Source organism: Oryza glaberrima, chromosome 2, assembly GCF_000147395.1.
Source record: "Oryza glaberrima chromosome 2, OglaRS2, whole genome shotgun sequence".
NCBI lineage: Eukaryota > Viridiplantae > Streptophyta > Magnoliopsida > Poales > Poaceae > Oryza > Oryza glaberrima.
This window is the reverse complement of record NC_068327.1, coordinates 9,337,749-9,361,870: the sequence shown is the minus strand read 5'-3', so window position 1 is coordinate 9,361,870 and position 24,122 is coordinate 9,337,749. Positions and strand designations below refer to the sequence as shown.

General features: G+C 45.3%; 4 protein-coding genes and 1 pseudogene across 4 annotated transcripts; all 5 read right to left on the bottom strand.

The window, feature by feature from the left end:
• Nucleotides 1-274: 274 nt before the first annotated feature.
• LOC127761291 (expansin-A23) lies at nt 275-1,501 on the bottom strand. The gene is made up of 2 exons (XM_052285562.1): nt 885-1,501; nt 275-772 (listed from the first exon to the last, which is right to left on the bottom strand). The coding sequence occupies exons 1-2, from the start codon at nt 1,385-1,387 to the stop codon at nt 460-462; spliced, it is 816 nt and encodes a 271-aa protein (XP_052141522.1). The 5' UTR covers nt 1,388-1,501; the 3' UTR covers nt 275-459.
• Nucleotides 1,502-4,549: 3,048 nt separating this feature from the next.
• On the bottom strand, nt 4,550-5,794 carry LOC127763710 (expansin-A24). The gene is made up of 2 exons (XM_052288491.1): nt 5,175-5,794; nt 4,550-5,078 (listed from the first exon to the last, which is right to left on the bottom strand). Exons 1-2 carry the CDS (start codon nt 5,696-5,698, stop codon nt 4,766-4,768), a joined length of 837 nt encoding a protein of 278 aa, XP_052144451.1. The 5' UTR covers nt 5,699-5,794; the 3' UTR covers nt 4,550-4,765.
• A 1,926-nt stretch (nt 5,795-7,720) lies between these two features.
• Nucleotides 7,721-8,873, bottom strand: LOC127763711 (expansin-A14-like). The gene is given in 3 exon segments (XM_052288492.1): nt 7,721-8,136; nt 8,139-8,200; nt 8,308-8,873. Coding segments are annotated over 3 exon segments (771 nt in total). The 5' UTR covers nt 8,784-8,873; the 3' UTR covers nt 7,721-7,903.
• A 5,385-nt stretch (nt 8,874-14,258) lies between these two features.
• Nucleotides 14,259-15,130, bottom strand: LOC127761959 (uncharacterized). The gene is made up of 2 exons (XM_052286297.1): nt 14,347-15,130; nt 14,259-14,263 (listed from the first exon to the last, which is right to left on the bottom strand). Exons 1-2 carry the CDS (start codon nt 15,128-15,130, stop codon nt 14,259-14,261), a joined length of 789 nt encoding a protein of 262 aa, XP_052142257.1.
• A 7,015-nt stretch (nt 15,131-22,145) lies between these two features.
• On the bottom strand, nt 22,146-23,317 carry LOC127762051 (uncharacterized; annotated as a pseudogene).
• Between the last annotated feature and the right edge of the window lie 805 nt (nt 23,318-24,122).

Genomic DNA, 24,122 nt, shown 5'->3' with positions numbered 1-24,122 from the left:
GTGACATAAATTTGTTTAACTCGCCGGTAATAAAATATGCCATATGTTTGTTAGTTCTCACTATCGACCATATCATACAAGACAATAATCAAATCGTCTTGTCTAAAATGACCACAATGTCCCTGCGTGGTGTGGACTACGATTTCTTTTCATTCATTGTTAAAACTACCGCCTGTCCATGAAGGGTTAAACTATAAAATGCCATCTGAAAAAAAAAGTAAAGAGACAAGTACTTGCCCTCGCGATCGATTAAATTGTTCAATAATAATAGAAATGGAAGGATTTGTCGTGTGTATATATATATATACAAGAAAATATCAGGAAAGCATGTATGTTATTTTACACACAGAAAGAATAAACGCACAACGAAACTTATATACAATCATATGTTTGCTAGGCAACCAGAGATGTTACTCCCAAAAGAAACGCGCGCTCCGGTATCAATTCAGGCTTCTCCTCTCACTTGAACTGCAGCTTGCTTGCAAATATCTGGCCAAACTTCCATCCTGGTGGCACGACGTTGGTGAAGACGAGCGTTTGGTCATCTGTGTTGGTGACCCTAAAGGATAGACCTTGACCGGTGAGGTAGGCCAGTGAATGCCATTGGGCGCCCCAGTTACGTGCCATCGGCATCCAGTCCGCTGTGTTGGAACCCATAACCTCCATGGACTTGATTGACCCTGCCGCCGCGACGTTGGTCACCAGTACTAGCTGGAAGTAGTCGTGACCGTTAATGGTGAACCGCAGGCCACCCTTCTTCACGCAAGGAACCCTGTAGAAATCATCGCAAGAGTAGGATATTTTCATATGGAAGCAGCGGTCAGGATATGTACTGTTCTCTCCATAATGTCCAAAACAATTGGAGTATGCATTTTTATTGGTACCTTTGATAGATGACCGGTATGATGCCTGCGCTGTAGATGCCGATCTTCTCCCAAGCCGGCTGTGCCATGTCAAAGTGCGGCCGTGGTGGGTTGCACCAGCCACCATTGTCACTGGGCAGGTTCCAGTTGGGCGGGCAGAAATTGGTGGCGGTGATGGTAACGGTGACGCCGGGCTTGCACCACTGCGGCGCCCTCTTGCGGTCGCAGGCGATCTTGTAGCACTGCCCGCACGACGCGCCGTCGTTGAACAGCGCCGTGCTCAGCGCCGCGTTCCGCGTGCCGTACCCCTGCGAGTACAGGTTGCCGTATCCGCACGCCCCGCCCATCGTCCCCGACGCGTCCGCGCCGCCGTAGAACGTCGCGTGCGCCTTCTGCCACTGGGTCGGCGCATCCACCGGGTTTGTGGGCGTCGTCGTCGCTGTGTTGGCCGCGGCCGTCGATGCACTGGCGACTGCGAGCAGCACCAACACGAACGCTCGAGCTGGGGCCATGTCTGTCGTCATGATCGGATAACTCTGTAACTAGGCCCTTGAGACTTGATGACCGAGTTAATTATCTGGAGCTATCTATCTCTGAAAGCAACACTGCTCTGTTGCTTTGTGTTGATCTTCTATGTGATGTCTGTTTGCTTGGTGATCTCCTGATGATTGGATGGGTATATATAGCCATCGCTCGGTCATTGTTGGATTGCTGCATTAGTGGCTAATGAAATCCCAATAATGAAGTAGTGTGAACTCTGGAAAGCCACGGGACGAAGCTAGCGCGCGGCGACGCGCATGTGCATGCATCGCCGGCCGTGCGCAGCCACACCGCAGCCGCAGTACTACTATAACTTGCTCGCCAATTAATCCGAATAAATGTGTGTCCGCCGGCCGCCGCAGACGTAAGTATGTCGCGCTTGTATTGCTTTCTGTTTTCCTCCTTAATTGGTGCGAGATAATACTATATAACAAATGAACGCCTTTTGACGTTTCTCTGCTCTTGTTCTCTCCTGCCTAAGCAACACGTATAAGTATTGAGTAATATTGAACAATATTATAGAACTTACCTAGATATGAGTACAGCATGTTCTGCAAGAAGAAAAATTCTAGGGTGTAAAAGGTTTACATGCTTTGCTATCTTCATTTATATATGTGCTCTCCTTTTTAAATTATTTATCGTTTTATATTTGTACCAAGTTAAACATTTCTAATGTTGACCATAAATTTATATAGTTAAACACCATAAGGTTTTTTTATTCACCGTGGGAAATATTTTTACTAGTTTATTTTATTGTTAAATTTTATATAGATTGATGACAGGACAAAGCTAAATCTAAAAAGATAAAGTAATTCCAAACCGAAGAAGAATATTTGGTTGCTACTGGCATCAATCCGAACATAGGTGCGTGTTTGCAATTGCACCCATTTGCCATGGCGGACAAGGATTTTCTATACTTGGTACAATGGTATCCATTATTTGCATACAACTTGAACGGTCAAGGAAAAATTTTACATTAATTGAAATCTTATAATTCTAAAGACAAACCTGTAAAGCTAAATTTAATTTACAATTAGACAAACAATTAATAAAATCAGATGGTGAAAAGTACTTGTTGAACAGAAATAAATTTTGTAATTTTTTTCTTCATATCGTAGACAAAAATTAGACTTGTCTGGTATCTTATATCATCATAATTTATCTTGTCAAATTTTATGAAATTTTTATATAAAATTTTTATATAATTGTTTAAACCACAATGCATACATATACCTAGACGTAGAAAAATATCTTGTGCAGTTTTTTCCATTGACGCTGTTTTTCTCGTAAGCTGGCCGTTTCAACAGTTTTGTCTATAAAAGTAAATTTTCCTATAGAAACACTTGCATATATTTGCTATATTTCAGGCACCTAAAAATTACTCCCTCCGTTCTATATTATAAATTGTTTGACTTATTTCTTAGTAAAACTTAATTAAATTTGATCAAGTTTATAGAAAAATATAGTTGTAGTTTCAACACAAAACAAGCATATATATTATCAAAATATATTAATTGTTAGATTTAATGAAACTAATTTGATATTCTAGATATAACTAAATTTTTCTATAAACTTCGTTAAACTTAATCAAGTTTGACTAAAAAAGTCAAACGATTTATAATATGAAATATAGAACTAGAGGGAGTACATATTACTAAACCTAAAATTACAGTGTTGTGCTTGTGCATTATGCAATTTTAGGGTTATTTTTTAGCAAGAGAGGGCAGGCCGCCCTCCTCCGTTTTCTATTACCAGAAACGTGAATTTTATCACAGCAGGAGTTTGACACAAGCTAAAACACTCAACCTTTTGCAGCAGGGGATGGAGCATCCATGAACACAGACCCTTACATGGTCTCTGCCAAACTTTCCAGAATTGCTCAGCGAAATAGCAAAATGAGTCATCTCAAGGAGCTTGTATCTCTCCCTTTTCTCGAGTGGCACAGCTACAAATAGACGAATTGTAATGATATTTATCTGAATAGACATTTATAATAGCACGGATCAAATTAACCCTTTTATCCTTGCAGTCTTCCCGTGTTTAGGCACCACCCATACATTGATATGAAACTTCATCGGCCACCCGTCTTAATAGCAGCATTACTCATTGCAACCTTTATTTTAACTGCAGTTTTTTTTTATATATTATTATGCTTTATTTTTATCTAAGTTTATTTTTTTATAAAGGAAAGCTTTTATTAATATCAGACGATTACATTAAGTTGATAGAACCATACATACTTATGGCCTTTGCATAATCCAAAACACACACAATTTTGTAGATTTTTATGAGTTATATGTTTGTTTCATTTAATTTTGTAAATTTATTATTACAATACTTTATTGTTTAACCATTGATGAGAAACATTGTATTTTCATCTAACGGATCATAAAAATGACTAAAATTTTCAAAAAAAAAAGAATCAGGCACCCAAGATCTAGACACACCCAAACTTCCACCTATAAACTAAGAAAACATTCATTAGGGAAAATTTTATAAGTTTCACTAACAAATTGTAAAGCCTTAGTCCTATTTTTTTAAAAAAAAATGGCTCGGCTCGGTTTGGCTGGATTAGCAAATGAGCTCGTAACTGAAATGAGCCGAGCCTCAATGAGCTCACAAGTCTCCCAGTCTCCCAGACCTGATGTACTGACCTAGTAAATCGGATGTTCCCCTTTTATTTATGATTTGATAAGTTTACGTTGAAGTTGATAACGAGAGTAGTAAAAAATAATTTAAAGATATTTTTAAATACAAGTAACCACCCGTTCATATGGATATGAACATAAGTATATACATCCATAAATCAAATATAAACAATAAAAATCAGATGTGCAACAGTGAACCAAGCACCAAAGCACACAATTCAACAATCTTTACAATTAATGTATCTTTACATTTGGGCAACATATCATATGCACACAGGCCCTCACGTGTACACACGTGCACACCAACTAAAAAATGTCACCAAAAAATCTAGAAAAAATCATACACATACTTTTAATTGTATTACACATAGGGTTAAAATCTTAACGTCAAATTCATTATATTTTAGCCGTAACAAAAAAAACAAAAAATCTGACAGTTTTAAGGTTGTAATTTTGTCAGAATTTTATCTTTTTTGTTATTCTCTATGTAGAATGAATTTGAAGATGCGACTTTCCACGTAGATGTAATACTGTTGAAAGTACATGTATGAATTTTTCTAGAATTTTTTGTGATAATTTTTAGTTGGTGTACACGGTGTGTACACGCGAGGGCCTGTGTGCATAGGATACGCTCCCTTACATTTGCACACAATGCAAATGTTCATCACCAATCAGTCGCAGGCCGTAGAAACCCAAATCTTTCCGGGAATTAAATTACTTGAACTGCAGTTTGCTTGCAAATGTTTGCCCGAACTTCCATCCAGAGGGCACAATGTTCCTAAAGACTAGTGTCTGGCCATCCATGTTCGTCACCCTGAAGGAGAGCATCTGCCCGGTGAGATACGACAGCGAGTGCCAGTTTGCACCCCAGTTCCTCACCATTGGCATCCAGTCGGTTGAGTTGGAGCCCATGATGTCCATCGACTTGATCGAACCAGTGGTTGCAACATTTGTCACGAGCACAAGATTAAAGTAGTCATGCCCATTGATGGTAAACCGCACCCCACCCTTCTTCACACACGGAACCCTGAAAATATCACCAAATATGTTACAACTTAAAATATGCCATAGGTGCTATATGTCAAAAACAATATGTTTTTTTTTCTCAGTTTAAATTATATACCTTAGGTACATGACCGGGATGATGCCAGCACGGTAGATGCCAATCTTCTCCCAAGCAGGCTGCGCCATGTCGAAGTGCGGCCGCGGCGGGTTGCACCAGCCGCCGTTGTCGCTGGGGAGGTTCCAGTTGGGCGGGCAGAAGTTGGTGGCGGTGACGGTGACCGTGACGCCGGGCTTGCACCACTGCGGCGCCCTCTTGCGGTCGCAGGCGATCTTGTAGCACTGCCCGCACGACGCGCCGTCGTTGAACAGCGCCGTGCTCAGCGCCGCGTTCCGCGTCCCGTACCCCTGCGAGTACAGGTCGACGTAGCCGCACGCCCCGCCCATGGTGCCCGACGCGTCCGCCCCGCCGTAGAACGTCGCGTGCGCCTTCAGCCACACGGGCGGAGTTTCATCGGTAGACGGAGACGGAGCCATCGGTGTCGGTGGCGACGGCGCGTCCTGGGCCGCGGCCAGCAACGCGCTGCCGACTGCAACTGCGAGCAACACCAAGGCGAGAGCTCGAGCTGGAGCCATATCCGCCATGGACGTTATCAATAGGCGCTGAAAGATTGTAGCTCTGAAAGCTGCAGCTGCAAGATGGTTGTGTGATTTAGCTATATATGTCACTTTTGGTTCTAATGATTAACTAAACAACTGATCTGATATGATTGTGAGATGATTAGGTCCCTAGATATATATAGCCTGTTTTTTTCGGATTAATTCAACAAGGACTACCGATGACACCTTGAGTTAATTAACGAAGCTTATGGCGTGCAGCCGTGCACATGCATGTGCGTGCCCGTGCAGCCGCAGCGTGGCTTGCGGTTTAATCCAACGATTTGTGTAAGCGCAGACACGTATTATGGCCCAAACTATATATTATTCTCTTATCTGTGTACTTTTTCGCCGATCTTTGCTTCAACTTTTGCTTGATTATATTCGATTAGAGGACTATCTCTTAATTTGCTTGACTTCTGATTGTGAAATGGACGGCTTAATTATTTGCAGAAATTATTCATGTTCGGGTACTTCCTTGTTTAAGAAAGGGATGGCGTCTCTTCCTTGAATCGTACGGGTGATTCTGCATCTGGCCAGCAATTTTAATCGCGTCCAATCGCGTGTAATGGAGAATTCGCCAGAAAAGTATTTTTTATTGTCGGGATGACAAAAGGAAAGGCCATCCAAACTATATTAGGATCAAAGAAAAAAGAGTTACAAGAAACACTATCATCAAGGCTATCGAGTTTTATTATGTACCGAAGTATGTGTATAAAAGCTACTCATCTACCACACAAACACATGCCACTAAGAGGGGAGCCTCCACAAAACCAGCCGCCGCTATGCGTGGCCAGTCATCATCGGGCCTACAATGACTATAGAGAAAAAACAACACCTACACGGAGGCTGTGACACCAAGAAAGCCTCCAGGTGTAGAAGTTGAATTTGAACTTATGTGCTTGTGGAGTAATATATCACGTGTTAATATAACTTCTAAATTTATTTTAAATTTTTTCATAACTATTTAAGTAACATGCAAACAACGAGAGAGGGGATATCACTTCGAGGGATCAATATGGTTTCTTCACACTACCCAATTTTACAAAACTTCAACCAAAACACCAACTTGTCAAAGACACCCCATCTTCAGGATTATTTCTTTTCATTTATCTACCAGAGCGCAATCTTCCTCCTTTTGCAAAGTTCTCCATCTTTGCATCAAGGATACGGCCCTGTACACCACCTGCAATGGAGATTTGACCAAAATGTTTTCAAACACGTATTCATTCTTAGTTAACCACATAGACCAGCACAAAGCATCAACAAAAAAAACACCCACAATTTGGACTTAAATTTGTGTTTGAACACATAAATGCACCCCCACAGCTCCCTAGGGATATTATCTAACTCCAGTGCTTCCCTAACAGTACATAAGATAAATTAACAATTGGACAATTAAACATGATGTGCTTAGTTGTTTCCATTCAGACACAAGTTGCATTTCTCATCACCCCCTTTCCATTTCCTACAGACGAACTGCATAGCAGATCGATGGTACCCACCAAATACATGAAATGTTTGGTTTTCAACGGGATCTTGCTTTTTCACACATCCATCATCTCTACATCTTTAACACCCCCCCCCCCCCCCCCCCGGTCCCCCACCCACAAATTTTTTCAACCTGTACTCTTACCACCATCCTGGGACGATTTTGACAGCAAGGCCTCTTCTGCCTACATTTGTTCCTCTTGGGACTGGGGAGGAAGGATTGACAACTTATTATTCATCTGGCCCCAGATGTGATGGGCTCACTTGTCCGCCTGTTTCACGCGACTGTGTGGTGATTTGGAGGAGTTGATGGGGTTGAATTGGACTGGCAAGAGCCGGTGAGTGGTAAATCAGATGTTTTCCTATTAATTATGAACTATAGTTTTAATTTATTTATAAGTTCGGTTCAAGTTTATATGAGACTAGTAGCACAAATTGATTTGAAGATATTTTGATTCAATGAAGAGGATGGACATCTCTTTATATACATGTGCAAGTATCCACCCCTACACATGGATATGAACATAAGTATATACATCAATAAATCAGATATAAACCATGGAAATCAGTTGTGTAGCCGTGAACAACCGAGCACCGAAGCACAATCCAACAATCTTTACAGTGTATATATACACAGCACAAATATCCATGACAAATCCGTCACAGGCCATAGAAACCCAATCTTGAATTTCTGGGAATTGGTTACTTGAATTGCAGCTTGCTTGTAAATGTTTGCCCAAACTTCCATCCAGATGGCACAATGTTCTTGAAGACAAGCGTCTGGCCATCCATGTTGGTCACCCTGAAGGAGAGCGTCTGCCCCGTGAGATACGATAGTGAGTGCCAGTTTGCACCCCAGTTTCTCACCATTGGCATCCAGTCGGTTGAGTTGGAACCCATGATGTCCATCGACTTGATCGAACCAGTGGTTGCACAAGATTGAAGTAGTCGTGCCCGTTAATGGTGAACCGCACCCCACCCTTCTTTATGCATGGAACCCTAAAAACATTACCAAAAAATGTTATAAATCTGCTCTATCGTCATGTCATAGGTACAATATGTCCGAAAACAATATTTTTTTTTCTGTCAATGTATATTCTATGTACCTTTGGTAGATGACCGGGATGATGCCCGCGCTGTAGATGCCAATCTTCTCCCAAGCAGGCTGCGCCATATCGAAGTGCGGCCGTGGCGGGTTGCACCAGCCGCCGTTGTCGCTGGGCAGGTTCCAGTTGGGCGGGCAGAAGTTGGTGGCGGTGATGGTGACCGTGACGCCGGGCTTACACCACTGCGGTGCCCTCTTGCGGTCGCAGGCGATCTTGTAGCACTGCCCGCACGACGCGCCGTCGTTGAACAGCGCCGTGCTCAGCGCCGCGTTCCGCGTGCCGTACCCCTGCGAGTACAGGTCGCCGTACCCGCACCCGCCTCCCATGGTGCCCGACGCGTCGGCGCCGCCGTAGAACGTCGCGTGCGCCTTCTGCCACACGGGCGGAGCCGCGTCGTCGGCCGTGGTCAGCTGAGTGCAGCCGACGGCCGCGATTGCGAAAAACACCAACGCGAAAGCTCGAGGCGATGAAGCCATGTCTGTCGTCGTGATCAGTAGGCGCTGAAAGTTGTAGCTCTGCAAGCAGATCCGCTGTAGACTGTGTGGTGTGCGTTTGATTCAGCTGTGGATTTGATTCTGATGATTGTGAGATGATGATGGGATGATTGGTCTAGATAAATATATATAGGCTACAGCCTCTTTGGATTAATTCAACAAGGATCACCTTAAGTTAATGAATCGTGTAGCGTGCCATGTGCCCGTGCAGCCGCAGCATAGCTTACGGGTTAATTAATCGGTAGATTTTTATACGAAGTTACGAACACGCAGACACGTATTGTCCAAACTATTGATTTCCTTGACACAAACTTGATTTAATTTGAGAGGATATATCTTGGATTTGCTTTACTTCCAATGGTGAAATGGACGGCTTAATTATTTGCAGAGATTATTCCATGTTCGGTGTACTCCCTTGTCGAGGTAAGGATGTCGTCTCTTCCTTGAATCTTACTGCTGAAATGCACCTGGCCAACAGCATCAGTCGCGCCCAACGGCGTGTAATGGTATAATAATAAATTAATAATATTCGTTGGTATAGATCGAACTTTTAAAGTTGAGTCACCGTTAAGGCAGACGAGGAATTCCTGGTTAATCAAACGACCTTTGCACATACTAGTACGTAGTACGCATTTTGACATCACAATATTGCACTTGCCATGGCGTGCCGCGTGCCTGTAGGTGTCACTTTTTCTGAGACACCGGTAACAGGAGTACTGTAAAAAGGAAATTTAACTATTTGCGGGTTACTCTCCATTCGCCAGTCTAATATTTGTTCGTACAAATTTACCACAAGGGACAGGGGAAATATTTCACACTTTTGGTAAAGCGACACACTATGGCCTATATAACTCTTGATCACGAGTCAAGTTAAATTTCCCCGAAATTCTGTACTGGCTCTGTATCAAGTATCTGTTGTAAACAAAATTTCAGTAAAGAGAACAATACATTGTGCCTTCCTCCTATCACTACTACAGAAAGGCAAATAGAGGTCGGCAGTGTAGATGCAGGAAGTACTAAAACTGGCACATTTAAATATTTTCCCACCTCCACAAGCTAAAAATACATAAAAAAAAACCAATACCTTTAAGCAACTATAAGTGCCGGTTCTAGAGAAGAACCGACACCTATACAATTGATACCTGTTTTTTTAAAGGAAATCTTTAATATATTATAGGTATTCAACTGACACTTGTAAAATATTAAAAAACCGACATTCGGGAAAACCGAGCCGAGCCGGGAGTCAGGTTCCTCTTTTTTTGGCGCAAAGGGGGTGAGAGGGGGCTTATCCACTCTCCCTGCCCCCTCTCGCCATCTCTCTTTCTCTCCCCCTTAAGCCTCTCCCCTCATCCTCCCCTCCTCCGCCCCCTCCCCTTTCGATCGGCTGAGACGATAGTGACGGCGGGCAGAAATGGATCCTGCAGTGTCAGCGGCAGCATGAGCGACGGCGTCGGAAGCGGGTGGATGCGGTGTCAGCGGGGGCTCTTGCAGCGAATGCTGCTTCAGCGGCCGTTCCCACGACAGATCAGGCTTCGGTAGGAGCTCCCCTAGCAGATCCTCCTGCACGATGGCACCGTCGCTGTCCTCGCCACCCTTACCTCACAACGCCACAGCGCTATCGTGCCCTCCACCTCTTGTTCCACGGCACCGTTGGGTGGGGGATTTTTTTTATATTATTTTTTTTGACTCAGAACTGTTGGCTCGACTCGATGGCTTTTTTGTGTTTTGCAAACCGTATACCTCAAAGATGCCAGTTTTTAAATCGGCACCTTTGAGTCCTCCTCATCAATGCCGTCTTCGTAGTGCCGGTTGGGAAATCCTACTCATCAATATATTTTATCTTACCTCATCATATGATATAAATGCTTTTTATTACACTTTAAATCCTTTAATGGAAATTAATCCACTATATTAGGGAAAGTAACCATGTTTCCATTGCTTAATTACTAAATGTCTGCTTGTGACATTCCAAAATTTGAATATCACATATTGCATCAGAAAACTGAAATAGAATTGATTTTATTATTTTTATTTTCAATTTATAATGGAATTTATATTTATATCGTCATATTTTTCATGAAAAAATGGTCAGTGTGCATTTACATTGTGAGTTCATAAATTACATATGTAATTTTAGTATATTGTCATGTAATTCCCAAAGTTACATATGTAAGTTCCTTAATTACATATATAATTTTGGTGTATTAATGTAAGTTTCAAAATTACATATGTAATTTTAGCTTCACCTACATTTTAAGTTGAGAAATGCTATTGTTCAAACATTTTTGGCCTCGCTATTTTAATGGGCCTGTCAACGTGACAAGGGACTGGTTACGGACATGATGAGATGGGTTCGGTTTAGGTCAGCACAAATCGAAAAATTAAACCAACTAGGAAGGTAGTCTGCACATATGCGCGGGGATTTATTTAATGTTGCTTAATTTTTTTATTATAAATGTTTATATGTAGATTATATTTTCAAAATAGATCTTCACTCTATTTTAAACATGTTTTAGTTATTATCTAGTTATGACATATTACATGAAACCATATAGCCTTGAATTTATGATAATGACATGAATTTATGAGAACAACACGTGTCACGATAATAAAACAATAATGGAATAATGGAGTTGTTTCATATCCATTTGTATTATATGTGATTTTTTTTAACCTAAATAAAGTGTTTTTTAATACCACCAGGATAAAATCTCTAACGGATCATATTGTTGGTTATATTTTGACAAATATCTATAATTTTATGTCTCGTGTTTTTCAACACCTATTCTTCATAATCACATAAGACACCTTTACTAATTAATTTAGGAAATGAATCTATCTTCCCAAACTTATTTATAATAACTAATTGATTGAAGTATACTTCATTGTCACATCAATAGAGTGCATGAAATACATTCATCAAATTATGCCTGATATATTGGAATTCCTCAACTATAAGAAAATATAGCATGAGTAGTTTATTGCGTATGCTACTTGATTGTTCATTTGTTATCAAAACTATTTGACAAAGAGAAAAGCATACATATATGACCATAAATCTCATGATGGACTAAATAGTTGTTTCATAGCAAGATCACTGGCTTGAAATATTTTTCATAATTATTTTTTACATTTATGTTGCCCAATTATCATATAGTTCTAAAAGTTCAAAAAAATGAGAATCTTAATCTCAGATATATTAAATTAAATCATATCTACTTAAAAATACACAATTGTTTTCAATTATTTTATATATGTAGCTTTAAATTAGCATTATATAGTCATCAAGTGTTATTTGACACCTGGAATATGATGCAAAATTATTTAAAATAGGAAAAGTACGAATTACCCCATAACTATTACAGTCAACCGAATTATCCCATAAACCCGGAAACAGACATCTTTCACCCTCAATTATTAATACCGGATGAATTACCCCCCCCCCTCTCCGCCCCCACAAAACTCAAACCAAAGTGGTTTTGATCCTACGTGGTAGTCCAGTATGCATTTAAAAAAATAAAATAGGTGGGGCCCACTTGTCACAATCCCTACCCTCTCAATCCCTCCTCTCTCACCCCTCTCTCTCCCTCTCTACCTCAATCCCATTCCCCAGCCTCACTCTTCTCCCTCCCATTGTTGCTGGGGCCAGCCAGGCAGGCACGCCGTCACCTCGCCGCTCTTTCTCTCCTCCTTCGGCTATTCCCTAGCTCTTGCTTGCTTGATTGATCCACTTCGTTGTCTCGTTAGGAGAAAGGCATTGGTGGTGGGGATCGATTAAGAACTGTGGTGGGACGGCACGCTATGGTAGACAGAGCTGCGGCCGCATTTGTTGGGCGAGTTCTCGATGGCGGGAGCGTAGCCGAACCTGGCCATTGAGGACCAGCGCAAGTGCTCACCTTCGGCAGCTACAACTCTCGTCACGTGACGATGATATGCAACGGAAATTATGGAGATGATAGCCTCCACTGGAGTGCGCATGTGGCTGCCGAAACAACCGAGGAGGAGCCACCTCCACCGCTCGAGCTCCCTTGCCCCGCCGTTGTAGTCCTCTTCACACGCCGGTGGAGGTCGAGGAGAAGCCACGCGATCGTCAAAGAGGCGCGCGTCGGTGGAGGGCAAGGAGGAGCCACCTCCGCCGCTCACCGCCCCTAGCCTTGCCGATTGATAGATGTGAAGGGAGAAGATAGAGAGAGATGATGAAGGGGTAAGGAAGATATATGATATATATGGGTCCCACCATTTTGTTAAGGAAATGCTAACTGAATCGCCACGTAGGACCAAAACCACTCCGTGTTGAGTCAGGGGGGGGAGGAATTCGTCCAGTATTAATAGTTGAGGGTGATAGGTGTCTTGTTTTCGGATTTATGGGGGTAATTCTGACTACCGTAATAGTTCAAGGGGTAATTCGTTATTTTTTCAAACATTATTATAGCATTATTTATTATATGTCGACCTCATGTGTGATGATGTATTTATAAACATAGACATCAATAGTTTATTTAATTCCAAGATCTGACTGGATCCAAATTAGATATATGATTTTAAAATAATTTATAGATAGGATGTTTAAAGATCATTGATAGGATATTTTCAGATCATTGATAGGATATTTTATTTTTATATTGTAAACGATCTAGTTTAACTATGTATAAGTTTATAGAGTAATATATTTTATTTTAAAATAGTAGAATATCATATTTTATGGAGCATCAATTTTTTTAGTGGCACTACGTACCTACTTTAATTATGTATTTTACTTATTAGTCGCTTTTATCTAAGTCGGTATACATGTATTCCTTTATTCCGGTGAACAGGGAGATAAGATGTACGTATGTACGTACACGGATTACTTACGGAACGTTTTGTTTCTTTGTCAGGCCCATAGTATAGATATGAAATTATTACTTTTTTATAAAAAACACATCTAATCTAATGGTCTATAATATCGGATCTACCAATTTAAATAAAAATCGACAGTGAGATTAAATAGTGCCATGTGGCGGTCTAAGAGTATTTGTAGGAACGCCACATGACGGCTTAAGAGCGTTTTTAGGAAGTTTAATGGAATTTTAGTATATAATAGATAGATTGAACGATTAGAAATCTGACTGTAATTTGAGGGGAAAAAATGTCGTCACGAATATAACGATTCCGTAAAAATATACTACCTCCGTTTTTCAATAGATGACGCCGTTGACTTTTTCCCACATGTTTGACCATTCGTCTTATTCAAAAAATTTACGTAATTATAATTTATTTTGTTATGAGTTGTTTTATTACTCATAGTAATTTAAGTGTGATTTATATATTATATATTTGTAAAAAAAATGAATAAGACGAATGGTTAAACATGTGAGAAAAAGTCAACGACGTCATCTATTAAAAAATGGATGAAGTATACACGTGTGGGCAATAAGATTTGGCCAACAGGAATTAAGTTACATATCCAACGGCTAATCAACCTACAAAAGCCACCGATAATATAGTAAAGCTAAAAACAATAGCAGGACAAGCAAACACCAGCCAAAGACGATCCCCGTTGTACAAAGGGGATGATCAGGCTTCTCCACGGCGTTGCAACGGCCGAGGGCCCTGTCGAAACCCTCCTGCGTCGCCATGGTCAAGAACCCAAACCCTCGCGATCGCCCCCGCTTGTCGTACGCGACCCTCGCCCGCACCACCTTCCCGTGCTCGCTGTACATCTCCCGCAGCTGGAGGCTATCCACCTTCGGCGACAGATCGCCGACGTGGATCCTCAGGTCTCGCTGCTGATGCCGATGCAGCCGCTGCAGATTTGCCCTAGCAGCGGCGTCTTCTTCCTGTTCTTCTGTCAGGACCGGATCAACAATACAGGGCAATGGCAAGAACCACATGCACCTCTCGTCGTTCCATCCGGCGGGCAGCGTTTCCACCAGAGTCGCCGCTGCCGTGCCGCCACCGGCGGCGGCGTCCACGAAGCTGTACGTGTACACGCGGCATGACTCCGACCTGACGACGAAGTAGACGCTGCCGCCGGACACGTCGCCGTGGAACTGCGCGGCCTCCACGGCGAAGCTGCCCGGGTAGCCCAGGAAGAGGACGTGGTCACCGAGGACATCGTCCCTCTTCTCCCACACTGGCGAGGCTGGCGCCGCCGCCGCCGGCGGCTCGGCGGCATTCGGATCGAGCGCGTGCACAGCTGCATCCACATCGAACGCGTGCACCGACACCGAGAGGCAGTCGTCGTCGTCGTCGTCGTCCTGCAGAACGCTGGCCAGCAGCAGCTCGCCGCGAAGCTCCAGGAGGTAGCTGCGTCGGCGCACCTTGCCGGGCTCGTCAGGTAGCGGCATAGGGGCGTGCGGAGAAGCCAGAACAGTGGCTCTTTGTGGATGTAACAGTTGGCCAAGTCCACGCTCACGGTGGCGCCGCCGTGGTAGGCGTGATAGATAATCTGTCCGGAGAGCGCCACCTCGGCGACAAGCGGTACACAAGGAGGCTGCCGTCGCCGGAGACGACGCAGTGGAAGAAGCCCTTGCTGCCATATAGGGATGAAAACGGTCCGAAACGATCGGAAAACAGCCTCAACCATTTCCGTAACCATATTTTTCTCGGAAACGAAATCGGAAACGGTAAAGTCGGAAATAAAAACGATATCGGAAATATCGGAAAACCGGAAACGGAACAATACGGACGGAAACATGTCGGTACAGATCGGAAACCGGTAACAAATACGGAAACATTAAACTATAAAAACATATATTTAACTTTACATAAGTATGTTATATATATATATACATAAATTCAAGCTTATACTATATAAATTATAAATTAACTTCATTTTAGCCATGTACAAAAGTTAGAGATTTTATTGAAGAGTCATTCAATCTATAAGTTGTGGGTCAATTATAGACATGTCCTATAATATCGACATATTTAGAATACGGTAATTACCATATTATAAGAAACGGTAATTTCCGCGAGAATACGGTAAATACGGAAACGATCGGTATAACAGCAAAACCATTTCCGTTTTCATTCCATATTTTTTACCATTTCCATTTTTGTTTCGGTCGATTACCATTTCCATATGGCTCGGCCGGTAGAAAGTCGAAAACGAACGCCGGTCGGCCAGTAATTACCGTTACCGTTTTCACCCCATCGCCACATCCATGGATACTTCTTAACCCGGCCGACGTTGATCCAGCCGGTCAAAGGGTTGACTAGCTTGTCGTTGATGAACCAGGAGGCCGTGCCGTCGGCGTGGGCCACCCTCCTGTCGCGGAAGCAGAGGCCCGGCGCGTGGTAGCTCGTCTTGGAGAAGACGCAGCGGCACGCCACGCCGGCGGCGGCGTCGGCGTCGTCGCCGGACGACGGCGCGAGATGCCACGGCAGCAAGGCGGCGGCCGGCGGCGGCGACGGCGGAATGTGGCGTAACGATTGGCGCCAATCAGAGCAGACGGCGTGGAAGCGGACCACGTTGATGGCGGTGTGGAGACGGCTGCCGATGAGGCAGACCAGCTCCGGTGGGAGGTCGGACACTGACGTCCTGATGTAGGTATATACCTATCGATCGATCTATCTCTCCCCCGGAGGGCCGGAACGTACTGCAGCTCGATCGATCTTTGATCAAGACGTGCACGTGAGTACGTACGTAATATTGATCAATCTGATTATATTGCTAATCAATCGTCGTCGTAATCGATCAATCTGATTATATTGCTCGATCAGGCCGGGTGAAGACTGAAGAGTCGGACTCCGACGCCGACTCAGGGTTTTCAATTTCAAAATTTAATTTTATATCGGGGTCACCAAAATTTCAGAAATTTCTAGCCGAAATTATTTGAAAAATTGACTGAATTTAAATGAATTTGAATAAAATTTGACCAAATTCATAAAAAAATTACAAAAAAACAAAAAATTCGGGTGAGATTTGAGCTTACCGGTGGGGGCGGAGTTTCTGAAATTTCAAACCTGCTCCGAATCAACAAGAGATCATACACATGGAGAAACCAACTTTCGACCTATTGCATTGTGATTATAATCAATGCACATGCATAAAAATCATCAATTGTGAAAAAAATATTATAAAGTTTCATAAGAAATGTAATTTGAAATATTTAATAATCTCCTAAATTTTCATCATCGCCTCCTGCTCAAAGGTGAGTCATTAGCCCATCCGCCATTCCTCCCATGCTATAATTGTCACGCCCCGAACTAGTCCCGAGCGGAACTAGCCCGTGACGCTCCAAATTAACCTGTTAATCGATACCAGTCCCAGGAAACAGTGCTGGTATAATAGGAAGACAGAATATCACAGCAACAGAGGTCTCTTTATTATAGAGTAGGGGTACAGTCATGTTGGGCTGCGGATAGATCCCGAGCTCACAACTGCATTACGAAAGGAACGCGGAAGCCAAGACTTGGACCACATATCACAGGCGCGACTTGGGAACTAGGCCGAAACCCTAAAACTCATCGTAGCCGGCTTGCTCCTGAAGGAACTCCTCGTCAGCGGGATCCGCTTCATCTTCTTCAGCAACTGGGGGGGAAATTATTTATATGGTGCAAGGGTGAGTACGAGAGTACTCAGCAAGCCATGGGAAATAAGTGTTTAATGCAGGCTTCAAAGAAGGGCTGTTGTTTTTGCAATTGATTTTATTTGAACTTTTTCCTGAAACAACTAAGTGAGTGCTTCTCAAACGACACGGATGAGAAAGTGCGTCTCGTCCGGTCGGAGTTTGTGCAATGTATCAGTCTTTTGAATTGATCGAGATTGGCACCCGGCCAATAGCTTTCAAACGGCCACCCGGGCCTGGCTGGTCCCATCAGCCGCAGACTTTCCAAACATCAAACCCATTTCACAACAGCAAAATTTCACAAGGCAGTAGTCAAACAAAACTACGCTAGGAATCACCTCACATCCGCCCATGACCGTGGGCACGGCTGTTCGGACAGTTTAATAACCTCTGCAGAGGGGGTACACTTTACCCACATGACATTACTAACCCAGATCATCCAGCCCGTGCAGAACGGCCACGACTAGAGACCTTAAGGCTTTCATGACAAGGCATTTCGAAAGCCGACACAGGTTCACCATATGCCAACGAGAGGGGTCCCAGACCAACACCAGATTAGGTCCCAGACCATACTGTGCCAGGAAGCCCAGGGGTCCTCCCCGACACCACCCCGGCGAATCCACATGTCTCTTGGCATCAAGGCTCCCCCGATTAGCTAATTACTCAGCCAGGGGTGTCCCATTCCACCCATGTGGTCGTACTTGTCTTATGTTCGGATGAAATTCCAAGGAAACGGTTCTTAAGTGCAAGAGCGGGAAACCGTACTCCCGGTACGTTCCCCGGTCCGCGATTTTGGAAATTCATTTAGTTCGCAAGCACCGACCCAGGTGTCGGGTTTTCCAAGTCTTTTGTAAAACCCAAGTTTTATCCAAGTTGTTTCTCAGATTTCAAGTTTGAAGGCGACCGTCGATACTCGCACAGAGTGCACGAATATCGAGGCGCAACTAGGTGGTTACAAGGGAACATGATATAACAATTAACAGTGGAAGGATCAGATGCAACAAGTTGGGTAGGCCCACCGGTCTGCCTTGCAGACGGGGCAAACAGATTAAGTGCAATCCTATCAATGCATAATATTTTGCAAGTAAATTAATTAAGTTCAAATATAGGCTCAAGATGTTCAAAGGTGGCTTGCCTTGCTCGAGATCTTGAGCTTGATCCTCGAAATCCTCGCACTGCGGGTCATCGGGCTCCGAAACTACACGCGAAACGGGACAACTCAACAAACGGCGAAAATAAAGCCCTATTATTGACCTCTAAGCGTGCCATTAGATAGATCTCGAGATTTGAGGAATTTTGGAAGTTGAACGGAGTCAAACGGACTTACGGTTGGGAAGATATTGAATTTCTAAGATTATTGGATTTGTGGTCTAAAGGAAAAGGATTTATTTAAATCCTTTTTGAAAAAGAAAAGAAAAGGAAAAGAAGGAGGGAGGGTAATTAGACTTCCCTCGGGCGGCTAGGGCGCGGCCCGAGAGAAAGGGGCGGCTCGGCCAAGCTTTATGGGCCGGCCGGCCCAAGAAGGCGGCCCAAGGCGCGCGCGGGCGGGGAGGGGAGAGAGAGAGCCGGTGGGCCGGGTCCATCCCGCGTGGTCCCGGGTGGGACCCGCTTGTCAGCGACTCGGCTCACCGTGAGCGAGGTGCACGCGGGGCGTGCTAGGGTTTGGGGAGGGAGGCGCGGCGCATGCGCGCGGCTCGCGGAGGACGCGGTGCGGCGGGCCCACGCGCAGCCTCATGGCTCGCGGTGGACCGCGCGCACGGGGAGGGAAACGGAGGGGGCGGCTGGCCTGGTCAGCCGATCCGGTCGCGGTCGAGGTGGCGCTGACGTGGCGCCTACGTGGCAGCCACGCGGGCCGGCGGGAGGTAGACGACGACGCCGGCCGGAACGGACGGCGGGCGACGGCGGCGAGCGGCGGAGCGAGCCATGGCGATACAGGCGAAAGCGAGCACACCGGGAGGTTGCACGGGACGAGAGGAGACGAGCCAACGGCTCGGATTCGCCGGGGGATGCTCGACGGCGGCGGATTGCGGCGGCGGCAACCAGCAGCGAGGGAAGGGGGAAACGGCGACGAGGTCACGAGGGGTCGATTCCCGGCGGTGAGAGCATCTACGCGGCTACGGGAATCCGTTGCTAGCGTCGGATTGGGCGGAATTGCATCGAGGAAGGCCGGCGACGAGAGGCGCTTTCGAGCTCGGGCGGCGACGGCGGCGAGCACACGGCGGGCGGCGGCAACGGTCGGGGCGGCGCCAGCTAGCTACGGGGAGGCTACTCGAGCTTCTACTCAAAGCTAAGGGGAGGAGATGGAACGAGGAGGGAGAACGGAGGGCGACACTACCGTGCGGGGTGAAGGGGCGCAGTGACGAGAGGCCGATGGCACGGGAGCGATCTCTCCGGCCTCGGGCCGGGGAAGAGGAAGAAGAGGGCGCGCCCGGAGTCCCCTTCCGCGTCCTTGCTCGTGCCGGCTCCTCCGGCACACGCGTCGGCGGCGGTCGGCGAGAGGGACGGCAATGGCGCGGGCGAAAACGGGGAAAGTTTGGGAGGGGAAAAGGAAGGGAGGGTTCTTGAGTTTATAGGGCGGCGATGTCGGTTTGGAAACCGACCTTGGGGCGGTCAAGGAGAGCGAGCCAGCGCTCGGCGGTCAAGCGGCGCAGAGGTGGGGGAAGGATGACGCCGGCGGGATGAGAAAAAGGGGAAAAGGAGGAGAGAAAAGGGGGCTTGCCTCCTTGCCGTTTCGGGGAAAAGGAGGAGGGAGAGGGGGGGCGACGCGGCTGAGGGGGGGGGGCGGGCTCTGCCTCCGTCCCATGGAGGCACGCGCGGGGAGTGGCGGGGCCGAGCCGATGACGACGGCGATGACGGCGGGGGCGGTTTGGAGTGGAGCGGCGACACGGGCGGCAGACGCGGGGCAGGCGCGGCAGGCGCTGACGGCGGCGGCGACTGGCCGGTCGGCCACCACGGCGCGCGCGCGCGGGAAGCAACGGCGCGCGGCGACGATTTGGCGGCGTCGGCGGGAATGGCAGCGAGAGCAGGAGGGAGGGCTCGGCGCGGCGCGGCTCGCGCGAGCAGCGCTCGGGCAGAGCGGGGGAGAGGGAGAGAGAGAGAGAGAGAGAGAGCCCGGGGAAGGAGGGGGAGATGGGCCGAGAGGGATTCGGCCCATCGAACCCTAGGGAGGCGAAATAGACTTTTGCGGAGGGATTTGATTTGGGAAGGATTTGGATTCGGGATAAAACTCGACGATGGATCGGGGATTTGAGACCTGAGATGGCACGGGCACTAGACAACAAGCAAAGAAACGGATTTTGCAAATAGGATTTTTAAGAGCTAGTTTTCCCGCTAGGCGCCAAGACGGAACGGGCGCTACAATAATCATGGTGCCCATATGTCCGGAGCATCATCACATTCCACATGTGTATAGCGTACAAATTGTCAAGCACAAATATACCTTTGTAATAATTGTCCACTTATCCTATCTTACTATAAATATAAAGTACTATAAAGTTATCTCCTACTAACTCCTTAAGGTTAACATGCAAAGATGCCACATCATCATCCACTAACAAGATGCCACATCATTATGTACTAATCCACTAATTAACAAGATGCCACATCATCATCCACTAACAATCATCACATTTAAACATCATGCAAACATGTTATATTATCTATAATTCTATAGTATTTATAATTTAAGAGCTTTTAAAATACAAGCATGTTAAATTATCATTCCACATAATTCACATAATGTTTCAATGTATATATTTACTATGTTTTATAATATCCTATATATTTATATAGTTCATTCTCGCTTAGTGCTTAAATGATTAATATATAGTCCAAATTTTCTTTCTCCTTTTTTTCCTCTAACTAACTCCTTAAGCTTAACATGCAAAGATGACACATCATCATCCACTAACAAGATGTCAAATCATCATCCACTAATTAATAAGATGCCACATCATCATCCACTAACAATCATCACATTTAAACATCATGCAAATATGCTATATCTTTATAGGTTTTATAATTTAAGAGCTTTTCAAATACAAACATGTTAAATTATCATCCAATATAATTCACATAATGTTTCAACGTATATCTTTATTATCTTTTATGATATCCTATATACTTATATAGTTCATCCTCACTTAGTTAGTGCTTAAATGATTAATCTATGGTCCAAATTATCTTTCTCCTTTTTTCCTCTAATTAAATCATATCACATCAATTGTTTTTGCCTTTAGATGATTAATCTACGGTCCAAACTATCTCCTTACTTTTCTTCTTCCATAAAGTCATGCCACCTTAGTTTTTCGTTTGAATCATCATTCTACATACTATTTAAATTTAAATTATTATAAACCACATTAATTTACTTAATCTGATGTTATCTAGCTATTTTACACGTTATTTTTATTTGCGGGGTTTCACCTAGTAATCATATATACTTGGGTGTTTTGATAAATCGTTAAGGTCAAACTTCATTCACCATGTCGTTATGCATGCAGTGCAATGCACGATCCTTTTGCTAGTACACTAAAACATAGCAAAACTAAAAAAACCAACCGCAAATCAGCCTACAAAATAGTGAGCCAAAAAACAAGAGGAGGCCAACAAAACATAAGGCGTAGATCATCTCCATTGGAGTACACGCAAGGAACACCTCCTTCCAGTGCCTGATGAACATCACTCGCCGCCGCCTGGATCTATAAATCTTCTGTGGCAGATCGCCGGCGTAGATCCTCAGGTCTCGCCGCCGCCGCAGGCTTCACGGAGCTTCTACTTCTTCTTCTTCCTAGGTCCGTGCTCCGATCACCGGAGCAATGTCCGGCTCGGGCAAGAACCACATGCACCTCTCGTCGTTCCATCCGGCGGGCAGCGTGTCCACCAGCGTCGCCGCCGTGCCGTCGTCCTCGAAGCTGCACCTGTACACGCGGCACGGCTTCGACCTTCCGACGAAGTAGGCGCTTCCGCCGGGCACCTCCCCGCCGTACCTCGCGGCCTCCACGGCGAAGCTGCTCGGGTAGCCCAAGAAGAGGACGTGGTCACCGGTTGCGCCGTCCATCTTCTCCCACACTGACGGCGATGGCGGGTCGCCGCCGCCGGCGCCGTCCACAGCTGCATCTAGCTGATCGAGAGCGTTAAGGGCAGCCACCAGATCGAACGCGTGCACGGACACCGAGAGGCGGTCGTCGTCGTCGTCGTCGTCGTCGGTGCAGCCGGCTTCTTGTAGAACGCTGGCCAGCAGCAGCTCGCCGCAAAGCTCCAAGAGGTAGCTGCGCCGGCGCACCTTGCCGGGCTCATCAGCCAGCGGCAGAAACGTGGTTTGATCCCCAGCTGCTGGACCTCCGATCTCGTGGACGTAGCATCTCGCCAAGTCCACGCACACGGCGGCGCCGTCGTGGTAGGCGACGGCGCAGGCGCGTTCGTCACTGTCGCGGCGTCGCCGAGTCTTTTCCATACCTGTTGGTAATCGGGGCACCAAATGGCACCGTAGATAGATAAGGGTGGCCCTGCGTCGTAGAAGCAGCACGTAAGGAGGGTGCCGTCGCCGGAGAAGATGCAGCGGGAGCCCTCGTTATCAATCCAGTCCGAGAGATACGGGTCGTCGACGGCGCAGGCGGCGGCGCGGCCGGTGAGAGGGTTGACGAAGAGGCCGCCGACGAACCAGGAGGCCCCGCCGTCGTAGTGGGCCACCCTCTTGTCCCGGATGCCGAGGCCGGGGGCGTGGTAGGTCGTCCTGGAGAAGACGCAGCGGCACGCGCCGCCGGCGGCGGCGGTGTCGTCGTCGGGCGTCGGCCATGGCGCGAGAAGCCACGGGAGGAAGCTAGGGCGCCGCGGCAGATAGCGGAGCGCGTCGCGCCACTCCCTGCAGACGGCGTGGAAGCGGACGACGTCGACGGCGGCGTGGAGGTGGCCGGCGATGCAGGGGAGCAGCTCCGGTGGGAGGTCTGAGATTAACGTCATGATGTGTATCGATCGATCGATCTCCCGGGAACAGCAACTCGATCTCGATCAAAGACGTACACGCGCGTGCCTACGTACCAATCGTCCTAGTATGTAATTGGTCATACTCCCATCGTACCAAAATACAAGAAACTAAACGTAAACGGGAATGGATTCTAATAACTCGAGTGGACATCCACCTGTTTATTGCATATCAACTAGATGGTTACGAAAAAATTTTAAAACAATTGATAAGATAAATCAATATGTAATATATCACTCCACAAACATTAAAGTTCAAATTCAACTCCTACAAGTTGTAAAAAAAACAACAAATTTAACTATCAACATACATATATTAATTTGAGTTTTGTTTGTTATTTTTGGTACAATATGTAGAAGTTGAATTTTAGCTTGCATGTTTGTGGATTGATACATTACATATTACATATTGATCTATCTTATTCATATTTTTTCAATTTTTTTCATAACTATTTAAATGATATGCAATAAACTAGTGGACATCCACGAGCTGTTAAAATAGTTTCCCTGTAGTATCCTAGTAGTATAAGTTATACTTTATGAGGGACTAGCAAAAGTGCCCGTGCGTTGCAACGGGAAGCGTACAGATAAAAAAATATGCAATTAATTAAACTACAAATTTGCTGAAATATTTGGTATTGTTAAGTAGGTAAGTGTATAATTAAATAAATTTACAAGTAAAGCAAGTTGAGAAATAAAATGACATAGTTAAATTTAATTTTATTAAATTCTCTAGAATTAGTTACGCTCTTTGGAATTTTCAGAGCTTAATTGCTAATTTAAT